General features: G+C 40.2%; 2 protein-coding genes across 2 annotated transcripts; one reads left to right on the forward strand and one right to left on the reverse strand.

The window, feature by feature from the left end:
* Positions 1–2,184: 2,184 nt before the first annotated feature.
* Positions 2,185–8,097, reverse strand: LOC108899073 (carbohydrate sulfotransferase 3). Its single transcript, XM_018699341.2, is given in 3 exon segments — positions 2,185–4,155; positions 4,157–4,727; positions 4,924–8,097. Coding segments are annotated over 3 exon segments (1,308 nt in total). The 5' UTR covers positions 5,004–8,097; the 3' UTR covers positions 2,185–3,498.
* Positions 8,098–10,435: 2,338 nt separating this feature from the next.
* Positions 10,436–15,276, forward strand: ghitm (growth hormone inducible transmembrane protein). Its single transcript, XM_018699285.2, has 9 exons — positions 10,436–10,534; positions 10,882–11,040; positions 11,913–12,015; positions 12,265–12,376; positions 12,498–12,639; positions 12,838–12,946; positions 13,147–13,335; positions 14,045–14,216; positions 14,679–15,276. Exons 2-9 carry the CDS (start codon positions 10,909–10,911, stop codon positions 14,764–14,766), a joined length of 1,047 nt encoding a protein of 348 aa, XP_018554801.1. The 5' UTR covers positions 10,436–10,534; positions 10,882–10,908; the 3' UTR covers positions 14,767–15,276.
* The last annotated feature ends 2,194 nt before the right edge of the window (positions 15,277–17,470 follow it).

The following is a 17,470-nucleotide window of genomic DNA, read 5'->3' on the forward strand; positions in this document are numbered from 1 at the left end:
GATGAATGGATGCATAGATAGGATGTTAAGGATGTTAAGATAAGTTTGTGCTGTTATGGTCATTTATTGTTTAGAGACACTGTGTTCAAAGTTATTTACAAACTGGTTTGAAAAACACTGTTGACAGGAAACAGACTGGTACAGCTGTGGCAGGAAAGCCGAACCACATCAAATGTTTTGATGCCTGTCTGTATGTGTCATAAGTCCCCAGGTTGCCATTTCCTGTTTAAACAGAAAATGAGAAAATGTCTGGCTGTAATAACAGTTCACATGCCGCTTGATCCAGTGCAAATAAAGGCCAACAAAAAAAGGTTTTACTGCACTGAATTATATTTGAAGCAGCATGATATTGACCAAGAAGTGCTTCCTATGCAAAGTTTACCACAGAGCTAAATGCAGCTTCTGCTGATATACTGGAAAACCGCCCATATGGATTTTATGTACAAATTGGAAAATGGTCAAAGACGACAGAAGACTCAATAATAGTGACATTTCCAGTACATCAGTTTTATATAACAGATGAAAACTGCTTAATTTGTCTCCTCATCACTCATCAGTTGTATGCAGCAAGTTTTGTGCATTGAAATTCTGCTCCCACTCAACGCATAGTCGCTCATTATCACATGCAACAACCTGAGTTTTATGAATTGGATTCCTCAGTGTGAGATAATTTACTGTGTATTTAGATTTATGTCTCCTCCTCAGCCATCATCATCGCCTACAACAGAACAAGTTTTATGCACAGCTCTGAGACATGTCTGAATCACCTCAATTTTGTGTCTGTTTATCACAGATCTTACAGCACAGTATCATTCAGGTCCTCTACTCAGGCTTTTTTTTTTTTTTTTGCATATTTCAAACCCCTTAATGGCTGCTGTGGCAGGGCACCATATAAAAGAGCAGAAGGGTTGGGTTACCTAAATGCCCTCATTTAACCACGGGGGGTTGGGGTGGGGTAGAGTGGGGGGTGAAGGCTTTAATTCAGTGGGAAAGTGGTTATTCTATATTTGCCCCAACCATACAGTGACTCCACCCTCCACATGTCCCACATAAAGCCACTCCAATATAAGAGTTTATGAATGCTGAACCTCTCCTCATTAGGTTTACACTCAGACACTGCAGACCTGGCAACACTTTTTACTAAAATAGAACCACCAGCTCAAACTAACCAGATCATTATCTATTAATATAACTGAATGTACGTAAAGTGTTCTGAGGTGGCTTAGCTGAGCAGTGTGTGAGAGTACGAATGAGAGTAAATAAATGTTAAAACAAAAAGTCCCTACTTAATGAAAAAAGTGAATTAAGAGAGAGAGAGTGAGAGAGAGTCTGTAGAAATGACAGCCTCTCTGCATTTCTGTAAGTGGGTGTGGTCAGGTGGACGAAAATGACTTGGACCACATTATATGTAAAGTTGGGGTAATTACTAGGTTTGGAGACTTAAATAGCCAGGCCCACAGTGGTAAACACACTGGAAGTCAAGACAGCTGCCTCCACAGTGTCCTTCCTTCTTGCCTCCTCAGAGACAAACGAGTCAGTGTGCAGGAACGTTAAACATTCAGTTTAGATAGGACCAAAAGAAAAAAGCTTCAATTAACCAAACAAAAATTTAAGAGACTTGAAAATAAGTGTGGTTGTGTTTCACAACTAAAGCTATGAAATGAACTGTGAATGTTTCTTTTATAGAGTTCCTTTTTTTGTACAAAGTACAAAATAGGTCAACAATCTCTTAGAGTACACAAATAAATGTGAACCAGCCATGAGCAGTTTTGCTGGTAATTAACAAAATAACAGGAAGACCTCAAGGCACCAGCATCAGAAATGCTTGTCTGATGCTCGAGAAACCACCTCCTCCCACATGCCTTAGATGTCAAATTGGGATTTGGGGGGGGGGGGGGGGCACATTGTCTTTACCTCAAAGCATCAGTGTGCCTAAGGAACAGAGTAGCTAGCATGGCTGTACATTTCTATTCTTGTTTGAGACTGAGGCTGGGAGGTGTTGATTCAACTATGGTCATTTTGAGGCTGTAGTTTGTAGTGTTGTTAAGTAAAAATAATCTACTTGGGCCTCCTGTTCCTCTTTGCTTGTGTAGTGTTCCTGTGTTTGGTGTAACTACATTGTCAAAGGTCGGTTTTAGTCACAAACAGACCTCACCCCAACAGCGATTGAAGTGGAGTGTTCCATTCGAGGTTTAAAAAGTAGTATTTATTCAAGGGAACTACTGACTCAGTTTTTCTGTTTGTGTTATTTTACACCACCTGTGTATCTTTGATATTGATCTGCTACACTTCTTTCCTGTTGTTCAGACATTGCTTAGCCTCCATGAGACAACTGATGACAGAATGTGGAAGCTGCGCTGTCAACTGGATGTAAACTCTTTCAGACAAGTTAACAAATTAACAATTTTGCTATAGTTATGGTTGCAATATTTTCACAATTTTTGAATTGTGCCCTAACTAAAAATGAGATGTTTTACAGTCAGTGTACAAGGTTTATTGTAACAAACAAAATGCCAAAAGAACAGACTGGAACATCATCAAACAGTCTGGCAGGCCAGAGTACCAGGGCCCCTTTTTATCACCAGCCAACAGACTTGTGTCAACAGACAGAGACCTGCTGACAAACCTCGCACAATCCTGCAAACCAGCTGCAGTTGGAATGTTTGCATACAGTAGCAGTGTAAACATCTGTTTTTACAGAAAGGGTCCTTACAGTCCAAAGGATAACTTCAAACAATTTTTGGCCAATTACAAACATGCATGTACAGCAAACTACTATATACGTGTGCAAGAAAAAGACCCCTACAGCGGGGAAGAGGACCTGTGGAGCACATTCAGAACTGGAGTCATTATGAACTTTCAGCAAAGAGAATAAATAAATAAATTTAGCATGGAACATTACTTTTAAATGTAGAATGTAGAAATAGCCTGGCAAAACACTGGTATTTCCTCTTCCTGCTATGAGCATTGCTCTAAAAAGCGACTGTTTTTTTGGCTGTGCTTTATATTTAATTTCAAGTTTCTTTGGTGTAAAAGCAGCTTGTGTTGCTAACAAATATAACTAATGAGGTTCCTGGAAGTGTTTGAAACAGCTCATATATTGCTCACAAACCCGAAGCTATCTCCCTTAGGATTTTCACAAATTTGCTAAGGAATTAAATTTGGACAGGCTTGCAGGACAAGCCAACAAAACAGTTTGTGTTGGACTGAGAGAATAGTCCAGAGTGCAAAAACAAAGATACTCTAGCTTCCTATTTTCACCATGCTATGCCCATATGTAACATTTAAACATCCTTGCATCAATAGTTAAAAGCGTTAACTGTATTTTCTGCTCAACAATGCATTGTCTTCATCAAACTATTTTTAAATAGTAAAAAACTTTAAATAGCACACTATCAGAAAATATATAGCTCTCTGCATCAGGAATAAAGGACCCTAATAAATATCAGTCATTCCAGAATTTCTTGCATCGGATTCAGACCTCATGTCCATCAGATTCTATAAAAAGTTGAACACTTTGTCCTCAATCAAACTAACAGACTTATCTGTTAACATTTCTTCGCTGCTTACAAATTTGTACCCAAAAAGTTTCAGCGTTGGGCCACAAACCCTCTGTACAACCTGGGCTATTTTGAAAGGTAAACTGAACCTCCATTTCTCTACTTGTTCTGAGGAGTTTTTCTGTGTAGAGTAAACACCACTGGTCTCCTTGGAGGCCTGGGTGTTCTTCAGGATCCAGGATTTCACTCGTGGGGTGAATGGGATTCCAGTAAACCTGTACATCTCCGTCGCCTTCCTCATGGGGAACCGAGCGATGTCCTCATACCGCACCAGCATGTAACGGCCACGCAGCCATGGTGGTTGCCTGAGGCCGATCTCTGCAGACATCCTGATGTTGTCGCAGTTCCCTTTCAGCTTTCTCACTTCATCATCATCAATGGGTACATCCCCGTCCATGGCCCACTGCTTCCAGTTCTTGTATTTAGCTGCAAAGGCCACCATGCGTGAGGCCAGTACAGCCCGAGGATCCCGAACCAGCTGGATGAACTTCACGTCAAGGCGTGGGTCCTCAGCCAGAGGACGGAGAGTCTCCAGCTGGCGCACCCTCACTGACTTGATTGCCCTGTGCTCCTTCTGGAGGCAGGACTCAGACGCCGATGGTCAGGTTCAGGGGCCCACAGCGCCTGGTCTTGCAGTGATAGCGCTCAAAGACCCCTTTGATGAAGGGGCTGCAGACCGGGTCCTCACACAAAGAGCTGCTGGACTCCCTGCGGAAGAGGGCGGTTGTGATATGGTCCACGGGGAGGGGTTCAATGAAGCTCTCCAGCAGGGAGAAGTCACACAGGAAGAGCTGCTGGAGCACGTCACGGTACGCCTTGGCTGCCGCCGTGGCGTTGGTGCCTCCGGTCTCCAGCGTCAACATCTTCTCCACGTGCCACAGCGGCTCAAACAGGTAAAACATGTTGTCGCCCTGCTGGTTGAAAAACTCGCCCACAAATGAGGAGCCCGTCCTGGTGGTGGCTAACAGGAGGATGTGTTTCCTGCCCCTTCTCATCACCTCCTGGTGCTCACTATAGTTCTCCAGGCGACGCTTCATCAGGGTGAAGGCAGAGTCCATCTTGCTGAGTGAGGCAAAGGAACCATTGTGCTTCAGCAGTATGTGGGAGAGACCACTTGGCTGTAGAGGAGTCTGGGGGGTCTGCTTGGAGCTGAGTTTATCTGACACCCTGAGAGTGCGAGAGGAACCAAAGAGTCAGATTTATCTTTCAAAGTGAACATAAAGATGTCAAAGCCTCGTTGATTACCTCCACATTTAAAGCAACTTTTTACTTAAGAAGTTTCTGAAAAGCTCAGAAAAGATAAACATACACAAACCTGCTGAAAATCACAAACACGCTCCATTGGTCACTTAAATGGACTTACCTTGAGATAATGTTGTTTTCCTTCTCAATGATAACAAGTGCCACGAAAAAGACGATGGATATTGTGTATTTGATCCTCATTCTTGGATGTAGCTGTGTCTGGATATGTTTTTACAGACTGCTTCTTAATAGGTTCTGCCAATCTTGCAAGTCTCCGGTTGCCTTCTTTAAAGACCCTTCCAGTTATTTGTATTCCTCGCTGTAGGCGATGTTTCACCCTGTAAATGAAATGAACATCAACCTGTCAGTTACACATTTTGCATTTGAGCACAGCTGTGAGTATCTACTTGATCTCAATTCCTCCTTTTTGTCTGAACACTTCTAGCTTTTTGTTTTAACTACTCATTGAAATGGGGAAGTGAAAAGTCATGTTGAATATGTGAAACTGCACTGTGATGCCGAGTCAGGGTGGTGGTTACACAGAGGCTCTTCTCCTTTTCTTCTTCTATGTGTTAGGTGCGCAAAGCATCACTGTACTTTGTTCTGTGAAGCCAAAAATATCATATCTTTAAAAGGTAAGAACAGAAAATAGCTGAGTGTGTTATACTGGAATCTAAGCCAGTCCTTCCCACGAGAAAGTCCCTGTTATCTTTAAGTGCACCAGTGCATTTCAGGAACATGCCCACCCACCATGTGAGACTGAAAGCTAGTACACTGTTATGAGTCAGTCTTTGTAGAAGTTACTTTTTAAAAAATGAGCAGAAAAACAACTGTGAGGGCACAAATGAAATACGAGTGACAGACTGTAATCAAGCACAATTTTGTAATTAAACTGTAACTGCAAAGCTGCTTGCTTAAAAAGACAGAGCTGTCTGGGTTAGAGTGATAATCCCACCACCCACTGATAGGTAGCAGGGCAGCCTGTGGTCCAAACTACCAGCTGCTCCTCCATGTCAACACTGGGAGGAGATCTTTTCAACAGAGGGCCTCAGTGACATGGGCTGCTGGTACAGTAGACCATCTGGTGATGGGCTAATGACTTGCTGCTTCCCCATAGTATGTCTTTGTGCTCCTAGAAGACTGACTGAGACTGAGGGGGACACATGTCCAAATGCTAAGAGGTATAACTGCACAGTGCTGAAATTGAAGGGGAAAGCCTGCTTGTCACTGAGCCATAAATTGCAGGGCTGAGGGCCCGGAGGCCATTCAGTATGCTTGTAAGTCTGTAGAGGGCAGACAGTGGATAGTCAAATGAAGATAAGGGTGGCTTTAATGATGCCTATTTGGGAATTTCTTGCACATTCCTGTGGGATTAATATTAGTTCACTTTTAAGATAATAGCAGCTTGGCTCAGATCCCTGACTAATCTTCAGATTTTAACATAATCCTGCCTACTTCCTCTGCCAGTGAAAGGGTCAATAACACAGCAAGAGTAAATGAGACAGTTTCCACCCTGAGGAAATTGGCAAAGTAATTTTGATGTGTGCCCACAAAAATGCCTCAATTAGAAAGTCAAAAATATGTAAGCAAGCACAGAGGATCTACAGTTGGTCTTTTTAAATCCTGAATCAGACATCTGGGTTTGTGAAAACATTTGTTTATTGGATCTGTCAGGTGCCACAAACAGAATCCTGAGCGTGTCTGCAATTCCTTATGGATCACTGTTAAACGATTCGCAGGTCTGGCCTAGGGGCCGACACATTAGTGAAACTGCTGCTATTAATCAGCAGAGCCACAGGCAACAGACTGGCCTTTTCACACACTACAGCAAGGTACTCGGGTGTTTGACACGAAACAAGCAGCACTGTGTAAGGAAGTGAAAAGCCTGATACATGACCATCATTTTTTGAATTTCTGATGAGCCTGAATGTCTTTGAGTTTTCTGTGTAACACATCTGGAGGGCCAGTTCTCACATCCTGTTGCAACCTCTGTCCCGGGCCAGTTTTGAGCACAGAAGCCAGTCCAAGTGACTACAGTCTAAACACACTGAATGGTTGGATGCTGCCTGTGAAATTCTCCGGGAGGGAATGGGAAGTTTAGAGCTCCAATAGAGCACTGTTGACGTGGAACGCCATGTAATGAAAAGGTGAACTGGGACACGTTTTCACCGGGAGGAAAAAATCAGCCCCGTCTTGCACCACCCTGCCGCATGCCACAACCACAAAGGTCTCTTTACACAGGAGTGACTCTACCCCCTGTGGGCTGAGATCGCAGAACATAAACTCCCAGGTCATTCACACATCAGGGTCAGTGACTAAGCCCCTGGATGTTACAAGTCATGTAGAACTGGTCAGACACTCGGCTGCATCAGAGGAAATTACCAAGTCCTAGAGCGCACAGTCACAGTTTATCTAAGTACGCCAACAGAGGATTTGAGTAGATCTACAGTTATGGTGTGGCATATTTATTCTGCAGTTTATTTTCTACTGTGACTCCACCTGAACCAATTACAACAAACACCAAAAATGATTTGGCCTAATGAATAAGACATGAGGAGACGATTACTGACAAGAATTTAGAGTACTTTTTCTCTATAGTTCTGTGGGATTAGTATGTGTTTAAACAGTTTTTCTTCATATGTAATTTAAAATAAACAAAAAAACCTTAAACAATTCATCATCAAGAAAATAAGGGGACTGAGCTTTTGTCATTTATACGGTAAATTAGATATACACCAATTATCTCAGCTTATTGCATCTGCTGTGTATAGTAAAAAAAAAAAACACATACATGAGCTGACATTCTTGAATATTCACAAACCACTGAGGCATATGACACATTTGATCATCTGCTCATAACAAAACCGCCACAGCACCATTTATCATCTTGTTACAAATGCTTTTAATGGCTGCCTTTTATTTAATGTAAATCTCATGTGAAGACAAATTAAACACCAGTCAGCCAAGCCCATTTTGCTTGAGACTGTATTTATATGTCACACAATATCCCCTTGCAACCCCATAAAGCGATTATACTGGATTTTCTCTTAGATCCTCTCAGAAATACAGTATTTAGGTGTGATAATTATAGGAGGATGTGCCCTGATATACAAAAAGAACAGACTAGAAAATCCAAGATGTGCAAAATATAATATCAGAGCAGGGTAAGGTGACAATACAGTACTTACTGTGTGATGATAGACATTTGTCAACTGCATTCAAAGGCTATACCATGGTATATATCTTTGTGATATTTCTGATTGTATTAAGTCATTATGGGCAATGTCATAAGTCAATAAAGGGAAAATTTTACAGTACATTCTACTCCACTACATTTATTTGACAGCTGTATTTGTAGTGACTTTGCAGGTTAACTTATAACATAGGATGTATTGCTATAGCTTTAATAGTGTTTATATGTATGTGTGTGTGTGTGTGTGTGTGTGTGTGTGTATATATATATATATATGTGTGTGTGTGTGTGTGTGTGTATGTATAGAGAGAGAGAGACAGAGAGAGAGAGAGAGAGAGAGAGAGAGAGGGAGAGAGAGAGAGACATACATCATAACATCAGTATTGCCTGCCGTGATAAGAGAGCATTGTTGTCTATATCAGGACATCTAAGAGTGTGTTATTGCATGTAGTACTGTATACCTTGGCCACTTACCAAAGGAAAACAAGGAATCTCAGTTATGGGTCAGTTTAATTGATGGTTAGATCCTTTTGAGTATGACTTATTAGGCTATCTGATACCATCAAACAAAGGTACTGTTGCTGTGGTTACCAGCAGTTTAATGAGTCTACTTTGTTAGAAAGGTGCTTAAACTTTAGTTTGAGGTGGGTCATAAATACCACAGATTAATGAGCTTGCCTAAATAGGTTTGGCTAGAAACACTGGATAATCAGTAGTCATTTCATATATGGGGAATATTTCTTGGCAGGTCCAGGACAATGTGGTGATTTTATACTTGGACAGTAGACATGGTGGTCATACTGCACATGCATGCACTAAAATGCTGTAAATCTATGCTGACAGTGGTGCTCATTTCTAAAGTGATTTATAAACAGGTTGAACAGAGACTTCAGTAAGGAAAGAATCAGACTTACCTAATGCAATAGTGGTCAGAGTCTATAGAAATCATGTGCTGCCTTTAAGGTCAAAAGGACAAGCTGGCCAAACTGAAGTCATGCTTTGATAATAAAACAGACCCTTTATGAAAAGTAATTTCCTCCATGTGACTTGTTAGTCAAAGATTGACGACCGTAACTGTTGAGTGACTTTTTTGTACTTTGTAGTTGTTAATCGTATGGTTTCATTAAAGCTCAACATGAGATATAACAGGTTTTACTTATTTATCAAATATCGTTTAAATCTATGTGGACCAGTGTGTCCATACCCACCATCATGATGAGGTGCGGTGTCTGAAGGCGTCCCGCTTCGGCTCATCCGTGAAGTTGATCAGCCTTTCCTCCAGGAGCGACTCCGGAGAGAAATTAATTCCATTACTTCCTACTTCACTGGTGTGACAAAAAATAACCCGATCCAAAACAAGCGGCAGAACTAGTTTCAGTTAGTAAAACCTGTGGATGGGATGGAATCATGTTTGAGAAGGCTGCAGGTCAGGCCGCCCGGTGAACTGAAGGACAAGTCCATCCAACAAGTTGCTACTCAATGGAATCACATGAGAAAGTTTGGTCTGAAGGAGCGGAGCTTCAGGCAGGAGGCGCACCGCCATGGCCCCCTCACAGAGCCCCAGTTTGTGGTCTATACAAACAGATGATAAAACAAACTTTCACTTATAAACAACATTATAAACAATCTAAAGATAAACAACGGGGGTTCTGACGTGAAACTACAGTTATTTTGGCCAAATTTATAAATTTATGTTTCTGTTAGATAATATAGTACATAGTCACAGCAAAATAAGTGGCAAGCACGCCATCTAGCGGAAAAAACACATTGTGCATCCCAACCTTTCTATAGACCCCTCGGTGGATACAGTATAAAAATAACAAAACACTCACAGATACAGTCTATATTATATTATATTATATTATATTATATTATATTATATTGAAAATAAGCCATTTGCTCAAGCACTGTACTTAAGTACATTAGTTTTTCCCATATTGTCTTTATATTTATTTCATATTTTTTAACCCATTGTATATATTTCTAATTATAAAAGAAGCTTAAGTACAATTTTGAGTAACCTCTATTCTCCACTATATTTCAAAGGAAAATATAGCTCTTTCACCACTACATTTATTTCTCAGTTGTAGCTACCTTGTAATTTTGCAGATTAAGATTTTGTATATGTAACATAAGCTCAGTTCATAAAATATGACTTTTGAAAATATATTGATGTGACTGTTATTAAAGCATCAGTGATAGAAAAAAAAACAAGTGTGTGGTGTATATTGATCCAACATTCATTGATACTTTTACCTTTGATATTTTAATCATTATTAATTAAACATTTGAATTCCTTTGCTAGTGAGGGAATATTAAGTTGCTATTTTAACGTCAGTAAAGGACCTGAATACTTCTTCGACCACTGGGTTCGGTGTTCTGGGGTTAGGAAACGCGAACTGACTTAGAACTACAATTCCCATCAAACCTGTCGCTTAACGATGACGCACAGAGAATTTTCAGGAAGGTTGCAAAACAATTGCGTCAGAAACTTGCGCACTTCTATCGAGAAAGGTGAACGAGGAACATTGCTCTCTCGGTATGTAACTTTAAAGCTGCATTTCTTGAAAATAGCAATCATGCAACAGAAAATGTATAAGTAATTTTGATATGTTAATATTAGTTAAACTAAAACCGTAATAACTGCATTGTCCAAAAATCTTACAATGTGTCGCAGATAGAACGTGCTAGTTAACGTTAGCTAGCTTACCTAACTGTAGTGAAATACCATGATATCAAAGATTTTGTTCTTTACTGTGTTACTGCAGCGTCACTTAAATCTTATTTAACTGGCTTTGTGACTTTCGCATCATCAGACAGAAATGTGCTACTAAAGCGTCGTGTCACACTCAAGTTACTGGACCTGACGCTGTGTTTGTCTCTCAGGTTGATACAGGATAATATACAGCAACCATGCTGGTGGCCAGGCTGACGTGCCTGAGGAGTCTCCCCTTAGCCGGGCTCCGTCCCGTGCTGACGCAGGGCTCCCCGGCCCTGAGAACATCCACCCTGAAAGCCTGCCCACCCCTGCTCAGGCCCCAGCAGGTACAGTAAAGTTTACACAAGTCTGGCACTCATGGCTCTCTAACATGTCTCTAGCTCTCTGACTACTGCATCCACTTCTTGTTAAGATGACACCAGTACTCCTACTGCTACTACTATTATTGTTATGTCAATAGTAAATCAAAGTAGAAGAAATTGTTATAACTCATGGCTCACAATAGTCAATACTGAAGATTACATCATGCAGTGGGCCTTGATTGTAAAGACACAACCCCTAAAAACATTGCATGTAGTTAGTGGGTCAAGCAGCAAGTCCCTACTTTTTTATATATAAATAAATTCAAACCAGTGTTATCTTGATGTGACTTCAGTTGTCATACAGTGTGAGACTTATGAGGCTGTATGTTTATCTATATGTATATCTTGCAGATGGACAGAGTGAGATGAGAAACAGATTTAATGTCAGATAATGCCTCCACTCTACTTTGTTTTGTAAATAGAATGTTGTTTGATGTCCTTAATTGCACCATTTACTTTAACTTAAGGTCCTGGGTGGGAGCAAAGTAACTAGTACAGTTCTGATATTCCTCATCATAACAAAGTCAGATATGTGGCAGCAATTCAGATGTTTCACCCAGTCTTGTCCCATTAGTGTCCTCGTTAGTGCATCTGAATTTTCCTCTCAGCAGAAGTGACTCTCAATAAGACTGCCAACTCAATGCCTAAGATGTGAAATGACAGACATTGGTTATAATGATGTATTCACGCCTTGCAACTAGGCACTCTAGACTAACTGATTAATGTTGCTTACCCCCAAATTCTTTTTAGTTTTGATTGATAAAAGCTGAGTGTGAAATTCTAGTCACCTAATTAGTATTAACAGGTTTGTTTAATGCCTGTTCTTCTTTTATCAGGGTTTCTCCTCTAAGGTCAGATTTGGGTTTCGCCGTGGGAGGACAACCAGAGACCAGCTCAAAGAAGCAGCTTTTGAGCCAGCAACAGATACCGCCATTAGAAGTAAATAGTATACAAATGACATATTCTTGTACTTAACTGGGTTTTTATACTGTCCCCCTTTTAAAACAGACCATAGTTTTCCAAAAAAATATAATGAACCCACATAGTAGCAGTATTTGGTAAACAGCATGACTACTGTATGTGACAAAATTTTGATTTGAATTAGGTTTATGGTAAGGTGCAATGGAAATTAAGAGGGAAAAAAAAGAAAAATGTGTCTCAAATATTTTTTTTCTGTTCTGTCCCTAGTTGACAGTATGGGAAGAATGATTCTAGCTGGAGGTGCAGTAGTTGGTCTTGGAGCTCTGTGCTACTATGGACTTGGCATGTCCAATGACATTGGTGCCATTGAGAAAGCAATGTGAGTAACAGCTCTTTTTTTTTTTTTTTTTTTTTTTTTTAATCCCGACTGGTCTTTAGTCTTTAAACACGGGTCAAGTGTCCATGATTAACATTCTTTTGGCTCTTTCTACTCTATGCAGGATCTGGCCTCAGTATGTGAAGGACAGGATCCACTCCACCTACATGTACTTTGCAGGCAGTGTTGGACTGACCGCTCTGTCAGCTGTAGCTGTGAGCAGGACCCCAGCACTAATGGGTCTGATGATGAGAGGATCCTGGCTGGTAAGCTTCATATCTCAAAACATTCACACACAGCTGTATCCTCACCATATTGCAACAGTTTTCTTTTAATTAGACCAAGACAGAACAGGGCTTGTTCTGTAATATCTGTACTTTTCAGCTGTCACCCTGAAGTATTTGATATAGTCATCTGAATTCATAGGTTATTAATATGAATGACTACTGTTTATTCTACCCCAGGCGATTGGAGCAACTTTTGCAGCCATGATAGGTGCTGGCATGCTTGTCAGGTCTATTTCATATGAGCACAGCCCATTGCCCAAACACCTTGCTTGGATGCTTCATGCAGGTTCGTAAGACAGTGTCCTGTTAAATTATTATTTGGTTGTCCCACCCAGCTTACATTATTATGTAGTTGCCCCAGTTTAACACTAGATGGCAGTCATGTAAAAGCTCAGAGAGGAACATCCTCTGTATGTAATAAATTTACAGTACATCCAGACATATGGCGCAGATCTAATTGTTATTTGTTTTGAATTTATTGATAAGGTGTCATGGGTGCTGTCATTGCCCCCCTTACTCTCCTTGGGGGGCCTCTGATGATGAGGGCCGCCTGGTACACAGCAGGCATCGTGGGAGGTCTGTCTACTGTAGCTGTGTGTGCCCCAAGCGAGAAGTTCCTCAATATGGGTGGGCCATTGGCTGTCGGCTTTGGAGTGGTCTTCGCTTCCTCCATTGGTTAGTATCAATCAGTTTCACTTCATAAAACCTGCCTCAGTTTCACTTCAGATATACTTAACGCTACAAATTACCAGGACTGAAAATGACACTGCAAATGCTGGGGAATGTAAGGGTGCCTCTGTGTCGACACCCCCGTTGTGCTACTTTACTTTGCATTTTACATGATAATCTAAACACTGTGCATTTAGACCAAAACAATAGTAGTTATTTTTGCTTCTTTTTTAATCTTAGCAAAGTAACAAAGAAAGTGGATAGTGTTGTATCTCTCGCCAGCTGAGTATAAGTGCAGGACACAAAACCAAAACAAACGAACTTCAGTGTATGGATGAGCTCTCCTTTTCTGTTTTTCATGAAAGCTGGCAGCCGTGATTGACTGCCATTTCTGTGATGGTTCAATTTCTGAACACAACATGGGTATCAAAGTGCACATTACGATGCTGTCAGATAAATCCGAACAATTTGTAGTTCGTATTTCATATCTGTTTATTTGTCAACAAGTCAGTCACCACAATTTAGCACTGTGGTAGCAAAACCACAGCATTGTTTCTGTAAAAACAAAAAGCTAGGGAAGTGATCATTCAGCTACCTACATATCATAATTAGATAGTCAGCTGATTATTTAGGTCTCTACACTATCACATTGAATCCACCACTGCACAGAATCTGCGTTTGTTAGTCTCACAGAAAATGTACCTGTTATTTCCAGGGTCGATGTTCCTGCCGCCCACCTCCGCATTTGGAGCAGGGCTTTACTCAGTGGCTGTCTACGGAGGCCTGGTCCTGTTCAGCATGTTCCTACTCTATGATACACAGAAAGTCATCAAGAGGGCTGAGACATACCCAGTCTATGGCGTACAGAAATACGACCCAATCAACGCGTAAGTCACTGCAGGAAAGATCACTGTACACTTCAAATGTGGTTTTCTGCAGATTAACTTTGGTTTCAGTGGCAAGAAAAAACTAAGTGAACCCTTTGGAATTACCTGCGTATATGTGTAATTTAATTTTTGAAATATGGTCTCTATGGTCTGATCCTCTTCTAAGTATAGACAAACATAATGTGCTTAAGCTAACAGATAAATAATTCTATATAGCTTTTGAGTCTTTCCATCAGAGTTGTAAATGGGTATGATCAGTTAAGACAGATAATATTGTAACTGTGAGTGTTATTAGCTCAAACACATTGTTTCTCTATGCTTGTGACTTAGATGAAGATCAGATCACATTTAATGACCAATTAATGCAGAAAAGTGGGTAATTCCAAAGGGTTCACATACTCTCTCATTACTATAGGTACTTGCACCAAAGTGTGAATCTTAATATTCTTCGTAATCTTTCAGGTGTATGGGAATTTACATGGACACGCTGAACATCTTCATGAGGCTGGTTATGATTCTGGCCAACGGCGGTGGCAGCAGAAGGAAGTAAACAGCAGCATTCTGCCTGCAGCTTCAGTTATATCTTTCACAGAACTGAACAAAGTCATGTTTTATTACTAGCAGCATACACTGGGTGTTATCTTTTAGTGGCAATTCGTATCTAACTAGTAAATAAACATGAATGCTTTGCAAATGTGCAAAGATCCAGAAGACAAAGTTGTACATTGATAAAACACAGACAGAGCTCTTACCTTGATTGTGGAAGAATCTGGTTTATCTGAGTGGTTACAGATGGATTAAATCTGTCTGTCAGCATAACTTTGCCTGCCGCAGATATTCTTCGTATTGAACGTTATGTTTTCTATTTATTTTCTCTTGAAAGTTCAAGAATCTTTGTCGTCAATACTCAACAAATTACTATTCTGTATGTACTTGCTCCATATACACTGATATTGCACTTCTGTGATGGGTTAAAGAGGTTGACAGTAGTTCTTTTATTTCTGAGAAAATATACAGTAATTTCAACAATGGAAGCACTCAATAAACAAGTAAAAAGTGATGTTTTTTGACACGTGATGCTGTTGTGTTAGGATAGCTGTAGCTTAACCATTTTGAAATATTGCACTAGGAGAAGCACGGGTGTAAATAATAACTATGGCTAATTTCCATTTAACTGCATGTGGCCACAAACTATCTCTGGTGGTGTTCATGTTGGCTCACTGTCACACTGTCTTGGCTTGACTGTTGGATACAACAGAAGACCGAATGCAAACACCTATCTTGGTAATTCAAAGATTGCAAGTTCGAGTCCGGGACAGAATATTTTTAAGTCAAACACCCAAAGTGAAGATTTAAAAGCACTCCGATATCTTTTCCAAATGTGGCAAAGTATAAATATAAATATAAATTATTTCTGCCTTATCCAGCTATGATCAAAGATACTCGCTTGTAGCTTCACGTATTAGTAAAATTAATTTACCTTGTTGATCAGTTATCACTTGTACAGAGCCACTATCAGGTGTACGGGTGCAAGAGATCCACAATGAAATTAAAGCTATAGTGATATCTATATGTAAAAAATGAGCTGCCAGAAGGAGGAGATAATAGTTCTTCTCTGCTTACACTTTATTCTTAAGTCAATTGTCTCTTGTTTTCCTTTATCTAGTCAGTTAATCATCTCCTTATAAAGTCACATGGTGTACATTTACAATACAGTATTACCAAATATTCATAGATTATGCCATGCTGGTATTTGTAGCCTGATAATGTATTGGGCAAGTTCTAGGTGCATAATATAAGAAATGTTTTGGCAACACCTTGCATGGGCATTTCACTTTAGTTCAGTGAACTGCACAGCTAATGACCAACAGTCAAAAAACTAGAGCAACAGCAACAAAGCAGCAGTGTCTAAAATCAGTGTGAAGAAATGTTGGTGTATAGTTTTGTCCATAACAACTCACTGAACTACTCTACTAAATAATCAGAAACTTGCATATTTTACCATTTGTCAACCACACACTCAGTTGTTCTAACCGGACCAGTGGGGGTCCACCTTGTATTTGCCTATAAACAGTCAGTGTGTAGCAGCAGATGACAAAGGCTTAGCGTAGTAATCCTCTTGTCCACCATCTGGCCGCTCCTCTAAAATTAAACCTCCAAACCAGGGCACTTGCAACAGATGCTAACATCTGTAAATATGCAGGTGCTTCATTAAAGCATATACACGTGGAGCACACAGCTGCCAGGCAGTGTTTCAATCTCTCAGATCATGCTCACGTTTATGACAGATATGATTCATATGCTGTATACAGTGAATTGAAAACCCTGCAGATGGAAAAGATAAAGAGGGCAATAATAGATGAGATTGGGGAAAGCTTCAGTATGCAGAGATCTGCCATTAGTGGGGATAAAAGTTGCCCTCTGTCAGTCATTTTCAGATTGATGACCAATATTTGGTTAGGAGCCAAGGTAAGGTTTTTACTGCTTAACATGGGCTTGAGTCAGTGCATGTGTGTGTTTGTGTGAGAGAGGCTTTATAGAGGACAATGAATCTGTGCATGTTGTGTTATGGTTATAGTTTTCAACATTTTAACCCACAATACCTCAAGAGCTCTGACTTTAGAGCTCTGTCTTATTATCACAGAGACGTAGGATGTTTTTTATTTCAGTCTAAACCTTTTACTGTACAATGTTTAAATCAATGTGAGTCCACCACTTTGGTCCACCTATCAGACAGACTGATATTAACACTCATGTTCATCAGAGGATGACTCTTAATAGTTTTGGTGATCCTATGACTCTTCCATCAACAGCAGCATCAGGTCAAAATGCTTATGTGTCCAATACTTTGGTTTATGACTAAATACTTCCCCACCAACCTCAACTGTACATTGTGTTTAGCTCTAATAAGCAGGTATTAATAGGCCAGTGCAAATACAGTGAAAAGAGAAGGTCAATGAGCTGCTAGCATGGCTGCCAGTCTTGCTCTGCTGTGTACTTCCTCAACTGAATTTTTTTTGGGGGGGTCAATATTTGTGTTGGAAAAACAATTGTAAAGCAAAGTGAATTATTTAAGTACATTTTTGAGGTTTTCTGCTTAATGCTTCTTTATTTAGGCCTACTACTCAATGAACTATTTCACTACTAGTAAGAAAGTAAGAAACAGTACTTTTTGTTCCACTACATTTGTCTGACAGTTAGTTAATATTTACCTTGCACATTCAGATTTTCTGTAGAAAAACATGAGCAGCTTG

This window comes from Lates calcarifer, linkage group LG23, assembly GCF_001640805.2.
Source record: "Lates calcarifer isolate ASB-BC8 linkage group LG23, TLL_Latcal_v3, whole genome shotgun sequence".
Taxonomy (NCBI): domain Eukaryota; kingdom Metazoa; phylum Chordata; class Actinopteri; family Centropomidae; genus Lates; species Lates calcarifer.